This window comes from Pseudopodoces humilis, chromosome 3, assembly GCF_049639895.1.
Source record: "Pseudopodoces humilis isolate 2021_Gansu_Grassland_sample_001 chromosome 3, ASM4963989v1, whole genome shotgun sequence".
Taxonomy (NCBI): Eukaryota; Metazoa; Chordata; class Aves; order Passeriformes; family Paridae; genus Pseudopodoces; species Pseudopodoces humilis.
In genome coordinates this window covers 37715360-37740326 of record NC_142202.1, presented here as the reverse complement: position 1 = coordinate 37740326, position 24967 = coordinate 37715360, and the positions used below count along the sequence as shown (strand labels likewise).

Sequence of the window (24967 nt, the reverse complement as noted above, 5' to 3'; positions counted from 1 at the left end):
AAGTTTTCACCTGTGCTCTGACAGGCTCTTTTAACCTGAACAGCTCCCCCTATTCAAAATCAAGTTTTTCAGTGTGGAACACAAACAAAAAAGGCCTCTAATCATACTAAATTGAGAGGTTTTACTGTGCCTCATAAGGGAAAATATTAAACAGTAATAAATTATTTTCATTAGAAACGTCTTTTTTTTTTTTTTTTTTTTTTAACTCTAACACATGATTAATCTTGTTGTCTGTTTAGTAAATGCTACTTTCCTCAGCAAAACACTCTTATTCAAAGTTTATCCCTGAATTCAGCTTCCCTCTGGGTTGTGATATTCTGCTCTCCTGTTGCTGGTCCCAGCAACCATTCAATGGAAGCTTCTGTAGGATCATCTTTCTCTACCCACCATTACCACTGTATGGTAATGATGCAGATCACTCCACAGAAAACAGTGGCTGCCTAATCGCTTTTTCTTTTGCCTGTCTTTCCAAGAAATGAGTACATTTTTCACAGTTTGAATTTTCCTGAGAATGTGAGGACATTGCATTCCCTGAGCCTGTGACCATGGTAATCATAGTGCTTGTAGGCTCTGGTTATTTTTCTCTGTTTGAGATAAATGTCTTGATTTAGATTGTTTGTGAAAGACACTCATTCTGTTCCCACTGTGATGCTGTGAACCACAGGTATCAGATTCTCATCCTGATTCTGGCCACCTATGTGCGGTCTCTGCTGTTCATCTGGTAAAAAAAGTGCCTGTTATTCCAGATATATTCCAAGTTTTATTTCCCAGTGCATTTTTACCTTTTTTGTTTATTTAGATTCTTATCTATCTTATGTTAGGAATTGTCTTTCATTCTCTATTTTATTTTGTGCTCAGCACAATGAGGTGTCATCCTTCCCTGTGTCTTTGGGTACGGCTATAATTCAAGTACTGAATAGGAGTCACCTTTATCTAAGAACATCTAGTGGCATTTTCACGAGCTAATAATTCATAGAAGCTCTAGGAGCATCTTCCTTCTGTTGCAAACACTTCCATTTATTTTAGTGCAAGGGATTCACACTGAAAAATCTTGAAAAACTCTGGAACTCAGAAGCCATCTTTGCTAGTGGTTCCTAAGTGGACTTAATGCTGGGGATCACTGAATCCATTCAAAGAAATATTTCAGAATTAAATCTCAGACTTCCACTGAAGATGGCCTGCAGACAGCACATTGCTGTGCCTAAGCAGAGTCCATGATTTGGCTTCACTTCAGAGTTGTGCTGATTTTCTGCTGATGCAGTCTGGGTGAAAATTCCCTTTATAAGGACAACCTTTCCCTGCTTTCTTCTCTTTGTTATATGTTGTTAACTGTTCAAGAAATTATGCTGTGGACTTTGAAAAATAAAAAAAAAAATACATTTAGGACAAATAAGAGAGAAAAAGCAGAAGAATAATCGGACAAGATTTGAATCACAATTTTGAGAGCAGCATTTTGGGTTCTTGGGCTTTGGGGAAAGTTTTTTGTATCTCTTGCGATTTTTTTAAGGGATATTAATTTAACTCATTGCTTTACTGATAGTGAGATTAATAGTAGAATAGCAGAAGTCTCTGGAAATGTTTTAGCAGCATGTAAAGGGAGATACATAAGTTAAAGAGAGAAGAAGAACAAGGTGTTCATAATGTAAAGGAGGTCAGAGAAATGCCAAAGCATATTAGTATCCAACTTCATTAAAATCCTGTCTGGCAGAGATGGGCCATTTCTTATTTACATCTCCAGAGCAAGTGTGTGAGACATTGCTCTGATGCTGGCAAACTAAACTTCTCTTACGCTTCTTTTATGTTTCTTTAACGTTTCCATAATTTACTTCCATAGTGTAGATGCTGCTCAAGGAGATTTCTATGTACAGGGTGGATGGGAACTCTTGAACTGACAATAGAGAACTTGGCAGCCTTTGAATTTTCGAGCTTTTTTATGCCTTTTCTTTCCCATGTGGCTTATCTGGCATGCCGTGTTTCAGAGTTAGTCCAAGAAATGCTAAAACCTCTTGCACAAAGTTTACTTAATCAAGCTGGGCATAAATAATACTCAGTACTCTGATTTTCCTTGTTGAATTTCCTTCTTAATTAATTATGCTCAAAGTGTGTGTAATGTAAACTTAACATTTTGAGAACAAATACCTTTTTCTGTTGTCTGACTTGTGTTGAATTTCTTAGCTTTTCAGGTTACATTTTGCTTTGATTTGGATTTTTTGTTTATTTTCCTCTGCCAGTAAGAATTATGGAGTGTGAAGAAAAAAGAGAAGATCTTGCCATCAACAGAACCCTGTCAAATCAGGATGCACATTTTATCCAGTATACATTACCAAGCAAAGCCCCTATCTGTGCTTTTTTCATGACAGTATTTCTAATTTTTTTTTGTAGTTACTTTCTTTTAGCAGAAATGTAGACAAGTTACTCAAAGGTGTACCAAGTTTGCCAGTTAAAATAAATTGGGAGGAGCTGTTGACTCTCTGGAAACGAGAGAGGCCCTGCACAGAGAGCTGGACAATGACAGGGCTGGTCAATTGCCATTTTGTATGAAGTTTAACAGACAATGCCAGATTTTGTACCCAGGATGTACAAAAAGTATGTGCATTCTGAAACAGCGATGTAATAATCATCCCAGGCAAAAAAAAAACAACAACAACAAATAGCACCCTATTTATTTTATGTTTTCAGAAAAAGTACTTAATGTCCTTGGGGAGGAAGGAGGGCTCTGCAAATGCTTTAATTGACAAATGTGTTCTACAGCACTTATAAGGGGATTTTTTGAAAACCCAGGAGCAGTCAAGATCTGTATTTTTTTAATGCAAGCAGTTAAAAAGGTACCGTGAGCTATAGAAATTATTAAAAATACCTGTATTTATTTCACTAGTATCTCCAGGATTAATGTTAAGCATTTGGTTTGTTTGTTTGCTTTGGGTTTTTTGGTTAGGATTTTTATGTGTAAATCTGTTCAGGAGACCTGAGGAGTAATTAGTGGGGATACCTAAACACAGGAATCAAAGAAAAAGAATGAAGATACTCAGTGCTGAAGCTTCTGATTCCAGAGCTAAAACTGTGGAGTCAGTCTCTGATTTTGGATCAGCAAGAGTTCTGTGGTGTAACCTTGATTTGAAATTGAAAATAAAAAGGGACATTATTTCTGACACTGGGAGAAAATCATATATTATATTTTCACAGAATTGCCATTTTAGAATAGATTTGGGACTTACTATGGTATGGGTGTTGCTAAGAGTCTTTCTACTTGATGGAAATATCAGACCTTCCATCCCTGAAATACATTTCCTGAGGGTTGCATATCAGCAATGGGTCTCTTTGCTGTACTGAGGATGATGTATTTCGTTTGAGAAGATAACTGACAAGATATCAAGCTTATTTTGGCATGCAATTTAACATTCAACCCCAACAGTTGCAACTGCAGAAGTCATTTTTGGATTCCAGTGGCGAAAAAAGGAATAAAATGAAATCGTAGCGTAAACTCCCTTTCAGATGCAATTGTTGCTTTTACTAAAATTAATTTGCACAGGGAGAGGAGAAGAGGGACCAGCTTGATTTTCATCTGAGCAGAAGTATAAAAATTTTAACTTAAATATATAGAGTTGGGAAATTAATGCCAAAAGGATATTTTTTTCTAAATGCTGAAACTTAGACCAGATTAACTGGCTTGAGACTTCTTCTTCATGAAGTGAGTGGTATTTATGGCTGTGGTAACTTCCTTTAAGCACATTACTGCTAAGAAAAATGGGTTCCTGAACCTGTCATACCAATAAGCATTCAGACACTGTATTTTTTTTTTTGTTTAGCTATTGCATGTAGCCTGTTCCCTGGATAATCAGGCAGACATGCTTCAGCTGCTGGTTTCCAGTTGTTGCAATAATGTGCTAACATGCTGGTCCCCTGAAACAGCCTGCTTATTAACTGTGATGCCCAAAATGCCATCTGGAGTGTTATTCAGACATCTATAATTATTCTGTCTACTTCTATTTGATTGTCTGCTTTGTTTCACTATGCATGCTCTTAATTTCTTTTCATTTTTTTCTTTCTTTTTTTTTTCTTTTCCTTTACTTATCATGGAATCATTTAATTTTTTTCATATAGAAGTACCAACAACTCTCAGCTCTTCTATAAATTTATTTTACATTAAGTTGAAAATACAGGCATTCTAGAAAAAAATCTAGGAAACGAAATGCAGAATCTCTCTCAAGTTAGAGTAGAAAAAAATACCATAATAATCACTTTGGCAGAGACTAGTAATGACAGAGGAACAAATTCTTTGCTTCATGTCTTTGTCCATTTATACTAGCACATAGTGCATATAAAAATCTCCAATTTATATGACAGTGAGTTGCACTTCAAGTGTAAGTGGAAATGACTTTAAGAGGGTCAGGCCAGCACAGAACAGGTTCCTGATGCAATGAAGTGGAAAGGGACCTGTGAGTACACCAACTCAGTTGTTTGGTCTGTTTGTATCCTCACTGTTCATTCTGCTATGTAAAATCACTCTTGATATCTTGCAAAAAAACCTAATAAAAAAAGTAATTATTTTATTTGGGTAACAAATGTATTCTCTAGGCATTTGCTTTGACTTTTCAATAACGTGCTAGTTAGTTGCAGCCAGCTGAGAAAAGTGTCAAGCTGAAAATAGAAATTAATACGAAGAAGATAACTCGCTTGGCAATAAATGTGAAAGATACTATGTGCCATATGAGTTAAACCAAAAAAATTAACACATGCACCCCCTTGGTGTTTTCAACATTATTATATCTTGTTGAAATGTGTCAGTTCTCATGACAGAATTGTCCTTACATCTCTTGCTGGCTGCAATCTAGGAAGCATCCAGAGTTTTTTCGGAGCAGCTGTTAGCTCTTCCTTTTTCTGTCTAGTCTTATGTGACTGGAAAATACCTCTTAGAGCAGTGTAGAAAAGGGTGAGAGAGAGTTAAAGGCTTTAATGTGACCCCTGGCGGGTGCCAGCCCTGGCCAGAGGAGTATGTAAGAAGGATGAGGGGGTTCATAAATGGGCCAGAGATTAATAAATAGTCAGTACTTAATTTTATTTTCTTGCGCTGGGAGAATTGAATTTATAATCCCAGCGCTGCGATCTGCGGGCACTATCCCCATCTAGGGGCAGATCCGAGTAGCTCGGCTGGCGGGAGCTGCTGCTGGGGGAAGGGAGGCTTTGGGAAATACCCACATCCAGCCGAGACACAGCTCGGGAATACAAACAAGCGAGCGCGAAGCACGATGCCTTTAGTAGCGGGATGCAGCGGGAGAAGCTGCTTAGAGTAAGAGCTGGAAAAAGCACGATGGTTTCTAGGGTGGCTGATGTTGCCGGGCCGTGGCGGTGAGGGCTGAGGCCGGCCCGGCAGCGCCGCAGGGACGAGCAGCTGCCGAGCCGGGCTGGGGCCGGAGCAGGGCAGGATGCTTGGAAAAGGCCGCCTCTGTCCCTGCAGAGTGACAATGGGGGCTGCTTTTTTTGAAGCGCCCTCCGCAGCATCGTTTTAAATTTTAGTGGCTGCACTTCAGCTGGGCTCACGTAGAGGTCCGAGACGGAACACGGGAGCTGAGCTTTCACCCAGAACAGATAACCTCTTGTCCTTTGGGAAAATGATCTTGTAGATGAGGGCTGAGGTCACTGGCAGGACAACGGGGGAAACCTGGCACTGGGGCCGTGTAAATTGTGTCTGACGCCGAGAGAAAATGATTTTGCTCTTTAGCCCTTAACTTTCACGAGCTACTTTATTTACATAATTATCTTTGTTGTTGCTGCTGGTTTTTCTTGCCTTCTCGTATAAAAATGGTCTGTGTGAAAATTCATCTTTGAAGATAAAAATACATAAATAGCGAGGCAGTTACAAAATATTCTGTGATGTTATTGAAGTGACCTTGTTGCTTTCTTTTTCACTGCATCCTCTTTTTTTTTTCCTGAAATAAAATTATTTGAACAGGATAACCTCTTGTAACTTTGTAGAAAAATGTGACCTGCTCAGTCAGTTGCCTTTGCAGGGCTCTCTTAGCTTGGGGACAGAGAAAAAGGAAAATGACTGCATGTAAGGCTCTAGATTTAAGGTCAGCCATTCTGGCTGATGAATTTAAGAGAATTATGTACAGCATTTTCCTCCCCATCCTCCTTCTGATGGAGTGATCCTGAGTAGTAGGAATAACCAGACTAGGGTTTCAACGTGACTATTTGCATAAATGAGCCTGTATGTGCAACTGGAACGAACAGCCTAACGCTGGCAAAGCTCCAGAGACCCTAAATCAAATACCAGAGAGAGAAATACAGAGAGGGAAGGGAAAATACTGCATTCAAACACAAGATATCGGGACAAATATTGCACAGCTGATTCGCTGTGGGATGTTTATGATAAAATAATCCTATTCAGCTCTCCCACCCTAATAATTGTGGACAAGTTGTGATGAAACAAATTCTTGACTCAACTATTTATTTTATTTTTTTAAGAAAAAGATATTTTCTCTGTGCACTACAAAGTTCCTAGGGTCTTTGAAATATTAAGCATATTTTCCACATTAACACACACAAAAAATACAGTTGTATAGCAAAGCCAAAGTCCAAGCAAGGCTTGTAACACATGATGTGTATTAGTAATAAAACTTGTGAGCTGTGTTGCTGTTTTTATGCGTGCATGTTCTGTGTGGCAGCCCATTTATGCATTTTCCACTGTGCTGGGGCTTACATCACTGTCGTATTAGTCTAAGCAGAATAGAGCAGATTGTTTATTTTGGTTGAGCTCCGCTTCAGGCTGTAACATCAGATGTAGCTCCTAGAGTGACAAATTCCAATTGCAGTGTCACAGATTAAACAAGGGTACAGAAGAGCCCTGCAAGCAGTTTTGTTTCTCATGGGAGTGAAAGGATACTGTGCTTGCTAAAGTCAGTATGTGTGATCCCACCATGACCAAAATAAAATAATCTGCTCTCATAACTCTCTTCTGTTTAAAAATTACATTGCCCATAACTCCTTTTGTTGTACACTCTACAGTTTGGGGTTGCAATATTGAGTTGAAGTTAGCTGCCTTTTATTAATGAACACTGCAACTCAGTATTACTTTTATGAAACAGTAATTTTAGCTTTGTGTGTTCTACTACTCTATGGTAATATCTCATTCACAAAATCACAGACTGAAAAATCAGTTGTGGTTAAAAGGAACATCTGAGATCCTCTGTTCCAGGTCCCTGCTCAAGCAGGATCACCTAGAGCAAGTTGCTTACACCATTTCCAGATAGCTTTGGAATATCTCCAAGGATGGAGACCCCACAATCTGTGGGCCACCTGTGTTAGCTCTTGGTCAAATTCAGAGTATAACTGCTTCTCCTTATGTTCAGCTGGAAGCTCCTTAGTTTCAGAGTATGCCCTTTATCTCTGGTTCTATCACCAGGCACCACAGAAAAAAGCCTGTCTTTACATCTTCCCTTCATAACCCTTTATTTTGATGAAGTTCCACTGAGGCTTTTCTTCCCCAGTCTAATCAGCCCCAGCTCCCTCAGCCTTTCCTTCAATGGGAGATGCTCCAGTCCATGAATCATTTTAATGGCTCTTTGCTGGGATATCTCTCATAGCTCCCTGCCTCTCTTGTACTGGGGAGCACAGAACTGGACCCTGCATGCTAGGTGTGTTTCATCAGTGCTGAGCAGAGTGGAAGGATTAACACCCCTCCTAACTCAGCCCATGGTACCACTTGATGTTTCTGTGGCAAGAGCTTATTGCTGACTCATATTCAGTTTGGTGTCCTTGAAGAAGTTGAAGTCTGCTCTCCTAAGTCCCAGGGTTGTAATCTTGCATTTTGTTCTGCTTCCTCCTTTCAGGCTCCAGAATTCTGGACACAGCAGCCAAGGCTGCCTTCAGCCCTCACATATCCAATAAGCCCCTCATTTTCTAAAAGCATGAAAGTTAGCAGAGCACCTTTTCTTGTTGCTCCTCTATCACTTGGATAGCAAGTTACGCATTTATACATTTCACTTAGCAGCTACATACTGCACTAACACGGTTGGTTTCTAGGGTGATTAAGTATCACCTCTACCGTGGAGCGTTATTACCATCAGAAAACATTTGAAGGTACTTGCTTCCCAGAAACAGGTGAATTAGTTTTATCTCAACTAGACTTTTTTGCAATATCCATGACATATAAGAATAGTGACCTTTTGGAATATAAGATGCTTACACAAATAACTACAGTGAATAATAAATAAAAAACAAGTAAATTAAATAAAATGGCTAGGAGTTCCTCGAACTTTTCAGGTGGTCTCTTTGCTCATTTTGAATACAAGTATATTTGTAATAGGCCTCATTTCATCTCATCTTTAAAATGTGGACTGGTGTTACCTGTATGAACTGACTGAAGATTTTGGTGTCCTTAAGATTGTCCCATTAACATGTTACATTTTTTGCTACAATTTCCCAGTTGTTCCATTTGTGACCCATTATCTGAGAAACACCATGAGAGAGAGCTGTGAGTACTTTATTTACCAGAAAATTTTGATCTCCCACTGGTTTTACAGCTGACTACGGTTTCACTGTCCTCAGTGTGTAGTCAGTTCTGATTAATGCAGAACTAAGCAAGATTAAATTTAGGCCCCATCCTCTGAGTACAGATAAGAATCTTGACAAGGTTGCTGAAGCTCTTCACCTTGCAAGGTACATAAGAAACATCTCCCATGGAATTTACAGCATGTGCAGGATGTTGAAGGTCATGTGGGCACACGTGGCTTTTAAAGAGCTGCAGTTCCATTCCACCCCCACTCCTACCCTATGCCAAGAGTGTATATAACACAACCAACCCCACCATCCAACTATTAGGTAAAGAAAAAGAAAGGTCTTATTTCATCATATGGCTTCTCAAAAATTGAATACTAAAAGGTCAAAATTTTCTTAGTAGTTACTTGAATATAAAATTAAATATTAATGATGCTAAGAAGAAATCCTTTGGCAACGTATAACATGCTGTGTTTATCATTAATGAAGCTTACACCTGTTGCCCCTGTGTTCCTAGAAGTTGGAATTTGTACAATAAACTGGCCTTGATTTGAAATTGGTAAGATAGAATTAGAGAGATATTGAAGGAGGAACCTGGAGAAAGGAGGAAAACCCCAAAGTGTTAGGGAATCAATGTTGAAAGAAAAGTGAGTTGCTGCAGGGGGTGCTTCATTTTTTCAAATGATTGAAGAACTAGCTGCTGAAAGTTTTGTATCTGTCAATGAAAGATGCAGGAAAATATCTTTAAAAAGAAAATAGCTACAAATACCTGAAATAAATGACTAACTAGTGATATGTTTAGATCTCTGGGATGTTTTGTAGATGTAGAGACACAGGGAGAAGCAAAGGCTGAAACTCTGACTCGGGGCATGCACACAAATTTCTTAACACTTTTTTATATATGTATTTAATTGTGAATTTCATGATTCTGTATTTCCAGTTCTCCTAGCTGATGTTAGGAATCACAATGCCTCAACAGAGATCAGGGATATTTTTTCTGTTGTCAGCTGACATGTCAAGGTGGTTTTTTTAGCTGTTATGTTCACAGAGTGCAGGACACAGATATTTCTACACTTCTGTCACTTCATGTTTAACTTTAAAAGGAATATGTGAAGCAGAATTGGAAGATATGTAAGCAGCTGACATGTCATATGCACTTGGAAATGTGTCCTGAATACTAACAGTGTTGCTTCTAATCCGATAAACCTCACCCCTTGTAACAAGGCTGTCTGTAGTGAGGCCAGTCCTCAAATAAAAACGTCCTTTGCCCAAGTACACTGAAAGCCTGTGTAGGCACTATTTATAAAACCTGCGCCACTCCAGCGCTCAGCAGAGCACGTGTAGCGTGGTGATTCAGAGCGCCAGGGGCTGCGGGTTTCTGACGCCACAAGACAAGGAAATGTCATTGACTTCTCACACTTTGCCAAAGCAGGCTGGGGTTCAAGGGCTGCTCTCTTCTACAGCTCATGTTCAGAAACAGAAGGAAAACCTAATGAATCACGCATGGCTGAACAGATCACTGTCAGGGTAGCTAATGTTCCACAGAGTGGGAAACATAATTTGTACCTTATATAATGGGGAATGTGTGAGTCAGTTTTGGTAAGAATTGGCCTGAACCTTCTTTGGGGGATCAGTCATGCTCACAGGGTTTGGCAGTTTCTGGAAAAGCTTTATATTGAATCCATACAGTTGGATTGCTGATTATTCCTTGTAGTTGACATTTCAAGGGAATATATATTTCTCTTGGTTGCTTCTTCTTTCTTTTTCCTTCTCAGTCTGCGCATTGCCTCCAGCTTGTGAAGTTTCCACAAAGGAGGGGTGAGGCAGAATCTGCTCCAGCAGAACTGTGTAGCCAAAGATGTAACTGCTAGAAAACCTGGTGTAAATAGTAGTAGGATTGTGAGCATCCTAAAAAATGATGCCTTATTGCACTTACCGATTTAACTTGGCTGATGCATTTTTTTCTGAACTCGTTCTGAACTCTAAATCAGGTCAGGCAAAGTACAGCAGTAAGATTCAGTGGCCTTAACCAGTGCTCCAAACTCCTGAATAAGTGATATGAAAAACAGGTTGATTATAGTATTTGAGGTGGAGGGAAAATGATACCATTTTGACAGACAAAAGAAGTTTCAGTAAAACTTTTCTTAGTTAGTTTTATTTCAGAAATGAACTTTCTGTCACCCTCCACTTAAAAATGCAAAGGTGTCCAATGAATGCTAAAGCAGAATGTTTTCAGCTAAAATTAAGCAGATGTACAGATGCAAACACGTTTTCTGTATGCAGCTGCTGTGCAATTAATTTTTTTAGATGTGATTAAAACACCTGGTCTGCCCCTGTCAATATAAGATGTTATTTTGCACAGTGAATTATATCTTTGTAGTTATTCAAAGTGTAAGGCCAAATTGTGGTCAGATAAAGTAAATGACATTTTAGCAATTGGTTTTAATTCAAACAGAGTCAGACCTAGGAAAAAAGTGTCAATTCTTAACTTTTCTGTTAGTCATTTTGGGAATTTAAATGCCAGTGCTCTGTGTAGTTTTTCATTGCTGTAATGTAACTGTTCTTTTGCAGAAATGCAATGCATTTCTGTTTTAACTGCAGAGAAGCAACAACAAATTCCTATGAGATTCAGTCGTTGTTTTTGTGCTAAGCAAAGACTGTGCTATGTCCATCTGTTTAGAAATGAGTGTGGCTGGGCCCAAGACAGCACCCTTTCTCTTGAAGAAAGCATAAATCCTATGTATGAACTATTTTCCAGGACATGAAATGGTACTGAGAGGAGGATATATGATTTCAGACAAGTTTGTTCTCTCCCTGTCTTTACTTGTTAACATAATTTGCTGCAACAAAAAACAAAAACAGCTGCATTTTCTATGTGCCCTCCAATTCTCATCAGTGGATTTCAAGGTTCTCTTCATTATTACCAGAAAAGTTTCTGTCTTTGTGAGAGCAGAGTTTGACAGTATATGAGATATGTGGTAAAAAATACACGAATTAGAATTATTTTTAATTTAAATATCAAGCATCTATTGACATTTCATTTCTCAGTATGTAAACTCAATAGTAGTATAATTGAACAATGTTTTACATGGGTCATGTACATGAGTTGTAACTTAGGATATGAAATTTAATATCCCATGGAAGTATAGAATTCTGTGAATGGAGCCATATAACAAGTGGCATTTTTGACTATTTTGAAACATAATTAAGAAGCAAGACTCCCCTAGTTTAAGAACAGCTTTTTTCGAAGCATCTCTTAGGGTTTTGAGTCAGGAAATATACATTTTTGTGGTTTAGTTTTTCCTTATTTTATCTGACACAATCTAGAGACTACAGTTTACCAAATGTACTTTTGCTCGATTGCTAGCATTTGAAAACCTTGTTTATTTTTTACCACACACAGTCTTAATCTCAGAGGTTATTTTTATATGGCATCTAAAGTAAAAGCCAAATCTAATCAAGTCATTTCTCTGTGTTCTGGTTTGTTCAAGGCTTTTTTCTGAAAAAAAGTAGGTGAATGTCCTCTTTGAAACAACACTGATTTTTTAGGAACTTATGAATATAAAAACTCCAAGTAAAACTTTAAGGTAAAAAACTGTACCTTGGAGTACAGCTTTCATATCTAATGTTTCAACTGATTAGAAAAAGTACAATAGTCTGAATAATTCTCTTAAAGGTAGAGGATAGTGATTGGTGAATGGTCTATAATTTCCAGTGATCATTGGTAAATACCAAGGTGGGGTTGTCACTTTTTTCAGGTGTTGTTCTATAATTTGAAATAGAGAAAATGCAAGAGTTCCATAAGCTTTTGAATTAAATGTTCAATTGAATTTTGACATGTTCAATTTTGAATTAAATGCTCTGTTTGTTTGTTTTGTCGGTATGTTTTGCATAATAAATTATCTCTGCTCACTGAACAAGAAAAGGAGCAGGAAGGGTTTTGTCACAGAGTCCAAATGTATTCCTTGGACACATTTTAGTGGTGTACAGATTCTCAGGACTGAGCCAGCTCTTAGAGCCCATGTGGAAATATACTGCCTTTGCCACAATAATGGAAGAAATTCACAATTTGTAATGAAAGATTTCTGTATATTGTTTATGGTTTGATCAGCCTGTGAATAAATATAGGGAGATGATGAAGTCAAGTAGTGATATCCATATTGGTTGCAGGGCATCTCCAGGTTATTATTTTGCATGTCAAACATGTTTTAATTATTATTATGTCAACTTACGGGTTTCCTTGTTTCCTTTTGATTTCCTTGGGTTTTTTATTCCTCCTTTTTTTCCTGATAGCTAGCCTGTAATCCAGACCCCAGGTCATATGCAGTTAAGTATGGTGTGTTCAGGGAGTTGTCAAAGGAAGTTAGAGATAACTTACCTTAGTGAACACCTTTTAATATTTTTGAATTTATCTTTTTTTTTTTCCCCCTTAGAAATTACTGGTATATATATCTGATTTCTACCTATAATCTGTCTTCTCTCCCAAGGCCAGGTTACTTCTTCCATCAGAGGGAGTGTGTAACAGAAGAGTCAGTATGAATAGTCTCTGTGGGAAAGATCCACATGTTCTGAGAAAGCTGTACATAGACATGAGGAGTCAAAACTATTCATTAGTGCTGATAATTGTGGCTATTGTGTCCCCTACGAGAAAGTTGCAGAGTTTGCTTGCTGCATCCTTTTCTTTAAGCAAATGGTCAGGGAGGACAAGGAGAGGGTAAGATCAGAAATCCATACACCTTTTCCCTCACCCTGTGTCAGTCCACTTAACTAGCTGCATGTGAGTGGGAAGTAAACGGCTTTATCAAAACAAGGGAAAGCTGGACAAAAGTGAAGTTTTTAGTGAGATCCCTGAGATACATGCCCTTTCAGGCACACTCAATTTCCAGTAAGAGTCTTCATATGACTTCTGTAGCATTTATATGAATAGTATATCATTATTTCATTACCTGAAAACCTGTTCTGCTTGAGGAACAGAGGGAATGACCACCACAATTTCTTTTTCCTACAAATTTTTTTTTTCTTCTGTCATAAGTCAGTTCTTGTTAGCATCACAAACAGTTTCCACAAGATTTTCAGAGATAATATTATAAAGCAGTATTAAGAATACCCTTTCTTCCATTCCTGCAATATTCAGTAAGTGTAGGACAGGGGTAAATCTCATGCATCTATTTGTTACTGACTTTCACTGTACTCTGCGCATTGTTTGGGTATCAAGATCTGGTATTCCCATGGGAATGCAAAGATATATTTAGATTGATGTCAGTCTTCCTTAGAGTTACACAGATTATTAGGTCAGGTGGGCAGAAGATTTTTCCTGAGTACTTCTCTAAGAAGATGAGTACACTACCTGGGACCTCATACATAGATACAAGATTTCTTTCCTTGAAAGAAAACCAGCCAGCCAACCTCCTATTAAGCAGTATAAAACTAATGAAAATCGATGCCAAGATTAAATAGAAAACAGGCACCTAAAATTATTTGAGCTTCCAGAATCTTCTTTTGAATTGGGTTCAATAATGATACGTCTTGAGAATTTTTTGCATATTTTTATTGTCCCAGTTACAAATTCAGAAATAACGCTTCCCAAACTTTATAATATTTCGTTTGGGTTTTCAACTTAATTTGGGTGAGGAGGGTGTGGTGGTAGTGGCATTTCTTGGGTTTTTCCTAGTTGGAAAGTTGATTCCATTTACTCTTTTAAGTGCTGGAAGTTGGCATGTAGGTAAGAAGAAGAAGGAGGGAAATTAAATTTAAGCATAGAGTTGAGTGCATGTTGGGCATTTAAATTCTACAGTTGTGACACAGGGCTGTAATAAAATCAGAAACAAATTCACAATATGAATAAGACATAAAGAAGCCACTTTCACTGCTAGTACAATTTTTTGGTGGATGTTGCAAACTACTTTCTTTAGATTACTAAAGATAATTGACTGCTTTGAACACTTAAAGTCTGCCAAGTCAGAATGCCTTCTGTGAGAATTGCTAGCCCAAGGCTTGTTCTTTCCTTTGAGTGGATTGCTGATGTAGAAGGTGTTCTCAGATAACTGCATCTTGACATTTATGCTAAGGTATTTGCCTTGAGGAGAAAAGGATAAAATATTATCTGTAAATTTTAAAGACAGTGAGGAGCTAAAAAAAAGGGATTTCTATAAAGAAATGTCTTGTTGTAACAATAGCTCGAGGGTTTTTTTTTTTTTATATAAGATAATAATCATATCTTTGGTTCAGACTGAGGACTCATTTAATGGGAAGCACCCTCAAGTTATTGTTTGGATCAACATATAAATTGAATATCCTTATTTGAAAAGAAAGATGAGAAAAAGCATAAAACATAATATTAAGGCGGTGAAAGACAGTTCTCTAAGAGTAAATGCACTTAATTTATCCCTTCTACCTTCTGTTGCCTCTTCCATCTTTCCTCTCCCCTCTTCTCTGCTTCCCTACCTTACTTTGTTTTCCAGTCTTATTTTTGCTTCTATATGTTAAGAAATACACTCCTAAAATTCATGCACCAGGGTGTGTTTTCAAAGCTAACTAGAAGGGAATAACTGAAATCTACACAGTGGAGACGTGTTTTATCCAAAAGTTCTGGTTCCTCCTGGAGTCCTGGGGAATGAAAAGTATAATATGTGAGCATCCCTTAAGATAGTAAGTAATATTCTTTACCTCCTGTACCTTTTCCAGGGATTTCAGCATCCCCAAGAAGGCAAAAAGAGCTCATGATTGTGTCTCCTCTTTTGTGTTAGGAACATTCTGTATAACGTGTTTACAGACACATTGATTTTCACAGGCTATCTCAAAAGGTTTGATTTTGAGAATGGAAAACAAGAAAACAAAATAATTTGGTAACATGTGGTAATAAGAAAACAGTCCCAAACTACATCTCTGTTGTGATAAATCTGTATTATGGGACTCTTTGTTTTTAAATTGAGTGTCCACATGCAGACTGCTGTTGCCTGTCTGAGACAGCACACAGTAACCCCTGGACTATGCCCAAGAACTGTTAGGGATTTTGCTATTTGGCAAGCCTAAAAACCATGGCAGGGCCCATTCTAACAATTTAACAGCATAGACAGTTGCATTCCAGTGGCATAAGAACATTTTCTGACAATATTAATTTTACTAGCATAGATGTCGAGAGTAAAACTAAAATAAGATTACTAAATAAGGTTTAAATTCTTGAAAGAAATCAACAGGACCTCAGTAGGCCCAGTGGGACCAATCAGGGGAATAAAATGCCATTAGGGTACGAAGGCATTTTGACTTTTTCATTTGTTCATCCTTAATTACTGAAGGATTGTTTGGTGCTGAAAATGGTACAGATGAAGTTAGACCCTTTTCCTCTTATTGTGATATCCCATCATTTTCCCAACTTCATTGGTTACCTTGATGAGTTTAGTTTTTTTTCCTGAAAAACAAACGATACTGCTTTCTTACTGTGTGTCTGTAGTCAGAAAGTTAAAAGTCTGTGAAAGGAAGTCTGCTTGGGCTAACAGGAATGTGTGGCTGCTGTGGACTGTCAGAGATGAGCAGTTTTGCTTGTGCTGTTAAGGGCTGGGTGCTGCCTCAGAGGAGAGGGAAGTCTGCTGTGACCGGCTTAAATCTGGGGAGGGGTGAAAGAAGCATTTGCCACCCTTTGGTGGCAAAAGCTGAGAGTACAAATGACACAGGTTTGGGAGGTCATTTCATGCCAAAGTGTCAGTATGGAGGAATCAGTTCACAGTAAGCTGGAGCTCAGCAAGCTACAAAGGGTAACCAGCAAGCAAACAAGGGTTTGGGCTAGGGCAATTTATGGACTTCTGTCGTCTTTCCCTCCTATTACCAAGGCATTTTCCTTTTCTCTCCAGTGGAGCATTAGTGAGGTTTTACAAGCACAAATGGAGGAAAAGGAGCAGGTTCTATCCATCTCCTTTCAAAGCATGTCTGATTTGTCAGTTGTTTGCTGTGCAGAGGAGTACTGTGAACTGAATCTGATAGATCATAGGATGTTTCTCCTCCAGCCCAACCACCTTCTTGCTATCACCCTTGTGGCAAGGGTGGTTATCGTGTCTGAAGACAGAGCTCATACAAGGCACGTCTGAGCAAGCAGGCAGAGCACACACATAGTACCAGGTACTATTTTGAATGTACCAGTGCATGTAACATAGAATTCCTTTGCCTGTGTCCTCAGGCAGCAGATGATGTTGCCTGCCACACTGAGCAGAGATTTTACAGGCAATAATGTGTGTCATTTCCATACCCTGACAAAACCCTTAACAACGGGGTTAACAGGAACACTGCTAAAAGGAGTAGATGCCATCACGTGCACTAATTTTAAGTGTGCCTGTTTTTTCCTCTCATATTCCGGTTTAGTGCAGTCAGGCTGTTTCTGGGTTCTGGCCCCTTGGCGCTGCTTTCCAGTAGAAATAAGAAACATGAAAGCACATTTTAGAGGAAAACATGTAACATAACAGAGGAGAAAATAGGTCAGATTTCACTTGCTGATGCCTCTTTAAGTTAACAGCTGTGGGTCAGAATACATTTTTATACAGAAGCACAGCCAGCAAATTGAAGCTTGCAGTGATGTCTCATGGTGTTCATAACCTTCATTTCATGACCTTTGATGAATTGTGTGGCAAGTGATCAAAGACCAAAAACCAGGATTTTTTTTGTTGTTACTGTTTTAAGGGATTTAATAAGTTAGTTTTCTCATAATACTATATTTATATATACTGGGGTTTTTAATTAGCATTGCCTATGTAAAGATGTATTTTCATCCCTTAGGAAACGAAAAGTAGGGATGTACTTTTCTTTGTTCCTAAAGGTCTATGAAAGATGAATTCTTGACTGCAAAGTAATATCACTGATATTACTTTCTTAGTACTTTTCTTAGTGCTTTTTCTTTTCTCAGGTAAGGTCTTGATACCCATTTCAAATGCCTACCCTTGTCTAAATATTTGGGGCCTGCATTGTTACTCACAAGTTGCCTGTAATTGATAGGTCACTGTTTCTCTTAATCCAAAGTACCATATTGCTCATTAAAAAGCAGGATTTGCTGCTCTACTTTCCTCCAAGCTGCATAAATTCTAAACCACAAATGACTGCAGCAAATTTTCTATACTTTTTATAATTATATTTTATAGAAATATTACCATCTCTCTAATGGATTTTAATATCATATTCAATCAGAAAGTACCTGGAAGTATTTTCATGGTAAGAAAAGTATGCACTTAAAGCATCATAAGCAGGCAATTCTTTCAGTAGTTTTGAATAATACTGTGGAGTGTGTGTGATAGACAGGAAAGCCAGAAGTGTCACCAGCTTTGTAGGAATTAGAAGACTATATTCTCCTACATACAGTTCTATGGGGAAGCCACATGATGGATGAATAATTTGGCTTATTTAAGCATTGTAATTTCGTTCTGCTACAAGGGTAGAGCCAAAATGGATTGACTGCTGCTCAAGGACAGTATTTCTGTTTAATTATTTTGATTGTTTATGAAGCAGGAGAGTGCCTGTTGTGTCTATATCACCAAAGTTTCTATTTTACCTTTTTTTTCCCCCTTGCACATTTTTTTCAGTGAGTCACCTTTTCTTGAATGATGCTGACCTGAAACCTAACACAGATCTGCTTTGAAATGACATGGAGATCCATTTAGAAATGAAATTATTTCACAGTGCTTATATAGTAAGCTTTTTGAAGTACAGGAAAATTGCCAAAGTGGAAAAATGTGCTAGAAATACAGAAGTGTTTCATGATAAATATAGTACTCATAGGTGGGGTTAAAGACTCTGATATAGCTGTGTGCATTCATATATACTTTCTGCAGAGAAATGAACTCCACATGGCTATTTTTGCTTTGCTGCCTGTAATCCCATCAAGGCAGCCTTATAGACATCTGCTAAGGTTTTTTATTATTATTTGGTTAAGATTTTGAGATTGAGGTGAGAAAAATCCAACTGTCACCTAGAAATGACCTGAAGGCAGTTTCACAGATTTGTCCAACATGATTCTCACATATTTCTAGAGACTTAGATGTATTCCTTGCCCCAAAGTGCTTCAGACTGTGGCTACTCACATTTTCTAAAAAATAGTGGTCTCATATATGTACTGTGCTGTTTAACCTTTATTCAGTCTAGCTTTTTTCAAAACATTAAGAGTAAGGACCAAGCAAGAGAGAAATTATCTCATATATTTTTCAGTAGGTTTTGCAAGATATATCAACTGATCCGCTCCTATGTCTACAAATAATTCCTTATGCTAAGTAGCCCCTCGCATCCGTAGCCATTGGACTCAATCTCAGTACAACAAAACAACCATCATGAGATTTTTGGAGTGTACTAGAACAACCAGTTTCTCAGAATGATTCTTAGCTAAACAAGATCAAGCCTTTGTATCTTTCTTTAGCCAGTATCCTGTGGTAGTCAGTCCAAGAATTATCTGCATCTTTCTGCTCTAGAGGGAAGGAGGAAGGGATTGTGGACCAGAAAGCATTTCCACTGGTGCTGTTGTTGTGCCACAGCTATCCCACAGTACTAACATGAAGCAGAAACATTTAGGATCCCCTTTCTTTTTCATTTAAGTCAGTGCATACAGATAAAATTCTAATGAAAAGGAATCCAAGCACAGGAGTGAGTTACTTATGGAAATTTCCAGTGATGCATTGTAATGTTGGATTTTCAGCTTTTAAAAGTGGTTACATTCCTAATTGGTGAACAAAAAAGACCAATTTATCCCTTGCTGTGAGAAACATTTTTCTTATATATTATTCTCATGAAGCCTCTAATTCAGCCAAACACATTCTGTAAATGGAAACTATGAAACACTTTCTAAAATATATATCAGATTTACATTACTAGCCTGTTGTAAGAGGAAGGGACTTTGTTACACTGTGGCAATTTTTTTTGCTTTCATAATACTCCTTTCTAAAATAAATTGTGTTTGGTACAAGCAAGCTTCTATCAGTAACTCTTGGGGTTATCCTAAATGAGTATTCACTAGCTTCACCTGGGCATTGTGAATATATAATCCCTACATCTTCATCTTTACTGATCTCAGGAACAAGATTTTTATGCCCCTTTTTAACTAGAATTGCACTCTTTTGATTCAAAATCTGCATATGTTGGACTGCAGCAATTGTTCCAATGCCAAAGGAATTTGGATAAATCTGCCTCGCATACAGATTGAGTTTCTCAAAGCCTTATGACACAGATAGCCTGGGCTGAAAAATTAGCGGGCAGTGTAAGAGCTGTGAAAGCTAAGCTTTTTTTTTTCTGACACAGTCAGAACCCAGATTTATCTCTATCTTGTACACATTGCTTGGAGTCTGATGGTGTTAAAAGATACCATTTTTTTCAGATTAATAAAGATGCAGTTTAAATATGTACATGAATGTACACTATGCCCCTTCTGGACACTAAAGTTTTGATTTTAAATTGTTGTGAAACATTAAGAAGCAAAATCAATTATCACAAAATAATTTAGAGCAGAAACTGATCATAGTAGTTCGTTTGCATAATGAAATGTTGTTAGTATTGATTTTGTATGAGTTTAGGTGGAAATCTTGATAAAACTATTTTCATTTTTAGCCTAGCTTTTTTAAGATACTCCACTTTTGATGGCTTTCTCTTATGCATCACACCACACACATATATTTTGTCTTTGAAGTGAAGGTCAGAGAGGCGTGAATTTAGAACCAGGGAGCTTCCCATGAAACTAGAAAAGATACTCAGACACTGAATACAAAAGAGCAATTAACACTTAAAGGGAGAATCCCATTAAAACCATAGGCAAATTCAATTACATCTGCATTTTAAGAAGAAATATTGGGGTGTTTTTCTAATGGTTACATTTGACAGGTGACCATAGGGACTGCTGCACTGTAGGGACGAGATAACTGCTCCTCTACTTCTCCATCCAGAGCTCAGCGCATAGAGATCAGCTTCTCATTTTGCCTTACAGCTGTCTTTTTAAAATTATTATTTGGTACATTCAGAGCAGCAAGTGGGCAACTAATAAGGATTAGTAATGGGGAGGTTTTATTTAATTCAGTTTAAAGCTGCTTTATTCAAGAAAATCCTTAAAACACAGAGATTATATTTCTGGAGATACTAACACACTGCCATGAATTCTGTAGTATGTAAAATATTAAACCATATTTTCATGGAAGATTAAATGCTTGTATACAGTATGTAAAATTATTGATTACATTTTGAAGCTGTATTCCCACATTGAAGTCTGTCTTTTACTTTTTCAGGGGGTTTTCAAAGCATCATCTAGCAGGTTTTAGAGAAGATGTAGCAGTATTTCTAATTCTAATGATTTTATCACAAGTCTTGCTGTATTTGATTTTGTATTTCAATACTTGTCTCCAGAAGTACTACAAATGTGTGAGAATTCATAGCTTTATTTTTTTTAAAATAGTTTACTAAAAAAAAATGAAGTTTGTGTTAAATTTCTGCCTGTGTTCACTCACAAGGAAATTACAGTAAAGTATTTCAGCATTTGAATGGGAGTCTCACTGCTGTGTTCGACTTAACACATCTCCCTTTATTTTTGCCTTTTTGACACTTGAGGTTGTTAATAGCTCTGAAATATAAGAAGTACACTTTACTTTGGAATAGGCAATTGAGTTATGTCCAGCAGAAGTTGTCAGAAGTTAACCTATATTAAAGCAAAACCATTAGGTTTGATCGGCATGTTCCTGTAGTGAAGGCACATTTCACATGATTGCAATATTTTATCTGTTACTCAATTTTTCTTTCACCTTCAATGTGCTGGTCCTGGGCAGGTTTTTGAAAACCACTGTCTCTCTGGCTCTCCTTGCTGTAACCATCACTGGAGAGTCTCTGAGTGCAGGCCAGCTCAGGAGTAAAACTGTTTGTGCTCACTTATTCCAAGTGTTTCCTCCCTGCATCTCCACAGGCAGTATTCTGTCAGGCTTGGCATAGCCATATTTAGTCTCTGCACGTGTGATGGGTGTCTGGATTCCTGTAATGCTCCATGGAGGCTTAGCCCATACAGGCAATGGACCCAAATTGATTCAGCTCACCCTGCTGCAGGTCCCTGGAGGCTGGTCAGCTCCAGCCTTCACTAAGTGTATTGACCACAGCAGGAATTTCTCACTTACCATATGGAATTTCTCGCTTACTCAACACATAAGTTTAGGTGTCTCACTCTCAAATTGAATCCCACACCTCTGACCAGAAACTGAATTACTTTACTCATTATTACTAAGGGAATGTCTTCTTTGCAGAGTTAAAATGACTGCCTTGAAAGGCTGAAGGCACATGGAGGTTTTCACAAAATCTTTAGCTTTCCTAGATGGCCACATTCCTATTTTATCTTACCTATTGCTATTGGATGTTTTGCCATATGTGATCTTTCCTCACCTCATACAAAGAATATCTGTTACTAAAGGATTTTTCTTGCTTTAGGTTTCAGTTTTCAATAAAGTTTCAACTTTCAGTAAAAGCTTTACTTCCATTTCCTCATGCCTGAATCATGTTGGAAACCATCTCTTTTTAAAAGCGCTGCAGTATGCCAGGATAAATTCTTTTTTTAAGTATGTAATAATCCTGTGCATTATGAATTAAAAATTATTATTAAATTAGAAGTTTGAAATTAAGCTTTTTGTGCAGTCAGTCCAGTCCTTGTTCATCACTTTTACTATTTTGTTCTTAACAGGAGTCCTGTGCTTGTGTTTCAATGTGTACATCGCCATGTCATTTGCCTGGACTGCTTCCATTTGTACTGTGTGACCATGCTGAATGACCGCCAGTTCATCCACGACCCGGAGCTTGGCTATTCCCTCCCCTGTGTAGGTAGGTTTCAGGTGATTTTTTTTTTAATATATATATTTTTTTTTTTTAATGTGATTTTGATTTCAAGGTAAGATTTTTTTTATCACCTATTAGTTTCGTGTATGTCAGCGAAATTATGCTGCGTTCATAGGAGTTGTTTAATTTCTTGGAGAAAATATTTGAATATTGAAGTAGATTTTGCTAAGCACGTGAACTGGAGAATCGAGTGGATTTTAAAGGGCGTTTATTTTAAGATCAAATGTTTACTTTCTTCACATTAGTATTTTATAATCATGAAGTGCAAGCAGATGATAGCATTACACTCTGGCTAAAAAAAACCCCAAAACACCTTGACCACATTTCCACTTTCAAATTAAGTAAATTATTAGCTTTCTTGGTCTGTCTTCAAGTAGTAATAAAAAAGGAAAAGGAATTTTAATCTTCCTTTTAGTGAAGTTATTACTAATTATCAACTCATTGAATGAAATGTTTTACCTGAGTAGGAAACAAAGTTTGACTTAACTAAGCAATGACTTATATGGAATATAGATTTGTTCTGAGGACTGATTCAATTTAATTGGCCTGTGAACTGCAAAACTGTCGAAATTTTGCTGTGAAAAAGTATATTCTATACATAGCATTATTTTTTCTTGGTGCTAAATTGGAATGGGAGCATATATGTTTTTTTCAAGTGCTGTATCATGGTATGAGAATAATTTTAAAGCATATTAGAAGCTGCGTAGGAGATGGGTTTGCCTGGATGCCTGAATGGCTGATAAATAACTTTCAAATTCCATTAGATGGGAGAAAAATTGACAGAAGTTCCTAGTAAAGTGTCATCTGTTTAATCTGAAAACATTCCTTGAGGATATTGAAAGTACAGTAGTAAGAAATATTTAAAATTATTTATTTTTAATTGCTTCAAACAAGCAATGTTTCTTCACATTTCACTAGAATTGCTGTTTCTGTGCTGTATTGCCAGGTCTTATTTTACTTCCCCCCAAACAGCTACTACAGTTACACACTGATGTCATCCTACACAGAATAATTTCTAATGTTGTGTAGGAAAACTTGTCATGAGAAACTGAATAGGAACTTAATACCCAGTGTTCTTTCCTTGACCTTTACATTAGCATAGTACTGTGTGGTCAGTCTGTATTCTCAGCCTCCTTCCTTGCTTCTCCAGAAGTTAATCCATTTGCTGCTCCCACACAAATGAATAAGCTGCTTGAGTAGAATCCTTCCTTTTTTCTCTTCTTTTATTGATTTTCTTCTGTTTTCTTCTGTTAGCTCCTTAGGTTAATCAGTTATGCCAGTGGTGCAACAGGCAACTCATCTTTCTCCTCGCTTGTGGGCCTCCTTGCTGCTGTGGCTGGTGTCACAGAGCTTCCTCCAGTTTGGGTTGATATGTCAAATTAATGACCCTTCTGCCTCTTCTGTCTGTAAACCCATTGCTAGTCATGCTGCACTAAACTTGTATTAGGATTTTTCCATATATCTTCAACTCCAATTGTTCACTTCAGAAGCTCTTTTTTCTCAGAGAGGAGACTACAAAGTTTTCAGAAGTTTTTACCCCTGAGTACCAGCTGCCAGCCAGTCTTGTTTATTTGCTGGAGTTGAACATTATGGGAATTGAACAGTGGAAGCAGAGTAGGGATGGGATGAGAAGAATAAGCAAGAAGATGGTGCTGGGATGCTTAGTGTTGCAATTTCAGTCTTGGAGTGGAGAGGAAAGCATGGGTTTGGCTTAAGAAAGGGATGATGTGGAGAATGCGTGAAGGATGGGTGTACTTCTGTTCAAGTGAGTTCAGCTGAGGGAAATGGAAAAGAAGCTATTGATACCAGTCTAGGCTCAGCTGTGTTACACTCTGAGTGTTAAATTAGCTAAATATGGGAACACTAAAATATTGCTAATCTCAAAGTTTCAGAACTCTCCAAATTGGAAAGTTGTTTCAAAATGCTCTACCGTAAAGCAGTTCTAATAGCAGTAGTAATAGTAATACAGTTGCAATACTTTTTCTCTCTCTTGTTAATTGCTACCTCCACCAGTTGTCTCAGTTACGTTAGCAGTTTTGCCCAAAAAGAAAAAAATGCTCTTGGAAGTATTCTCTTTCAAGGTGCTTTGCAGAATGAAAAAGCAGGGCTGTTGTGACTTCACTGATTCATTTCTGCAGGTATCTGAACCTAACTTTCTGATATACAGGTCTTTGGGCTATCTCTAATATTAAGTTGTACTTGAGTTAGGAACTAATGATTATTTTTTGTTCTTTGACGAAGTCATGAGACTGAGTTTCATCATCCCTGTGAGAAGGAGACATGCCTGTGTTGCCAACCCCTTCCTGCTGTTCAGATCTAAGGGGTTTTAGCCTCCTTCATAGGTGGCTATGGATGCAGCAGCTCTCATCATCAGTGAATTCAGTTAAGAAACTTTCACAACAGCATCACGTGACTATCTTTTCCAATTATCATGGTACTTCTACAGAATAGCATAAGATGGCATTTTTACAGTCTACATTTCACAATCTTCATTTTGCAACTGCAGTTTTTAGTTTGTATTAAATGTGGGTATGATAAAGCATTATTTGACACAGCTTTTCTAATTACTTCAATGAAGCCTCAAATGAATTCTCCTTGACAGGAATGAACACCATGGGACATGCCAAGACCTTGCTTATTCTGGCAATGTGGG

At 37.7% G+C, this 24967-nt stretch overlaps 1 protein-coding gene across 2 annotated transcripts in view; it reads left to right on the top strand.

Moving 5' to 3' along the window:
• Window positions 1-24967, top strand: part of PRKN (parkin RBR E3 ubiquitin protein ligase) — a 693701-nt gene that overhangs the window by 402639 nt on the left and 266095 nt on the right. For both annotated transcript variants that reach the window (XM_088052826.1, XM_088052827.1), the window contains exon 7: window positions 22163-22299. In XM_088052826.1, the coding sequence (XP_087908952.1) occupies window positions 22163-22299 (137 nt within the window). The remainder of the gene's footprint in view (window positions 1-22162; window positions 22300-24967) is intronic.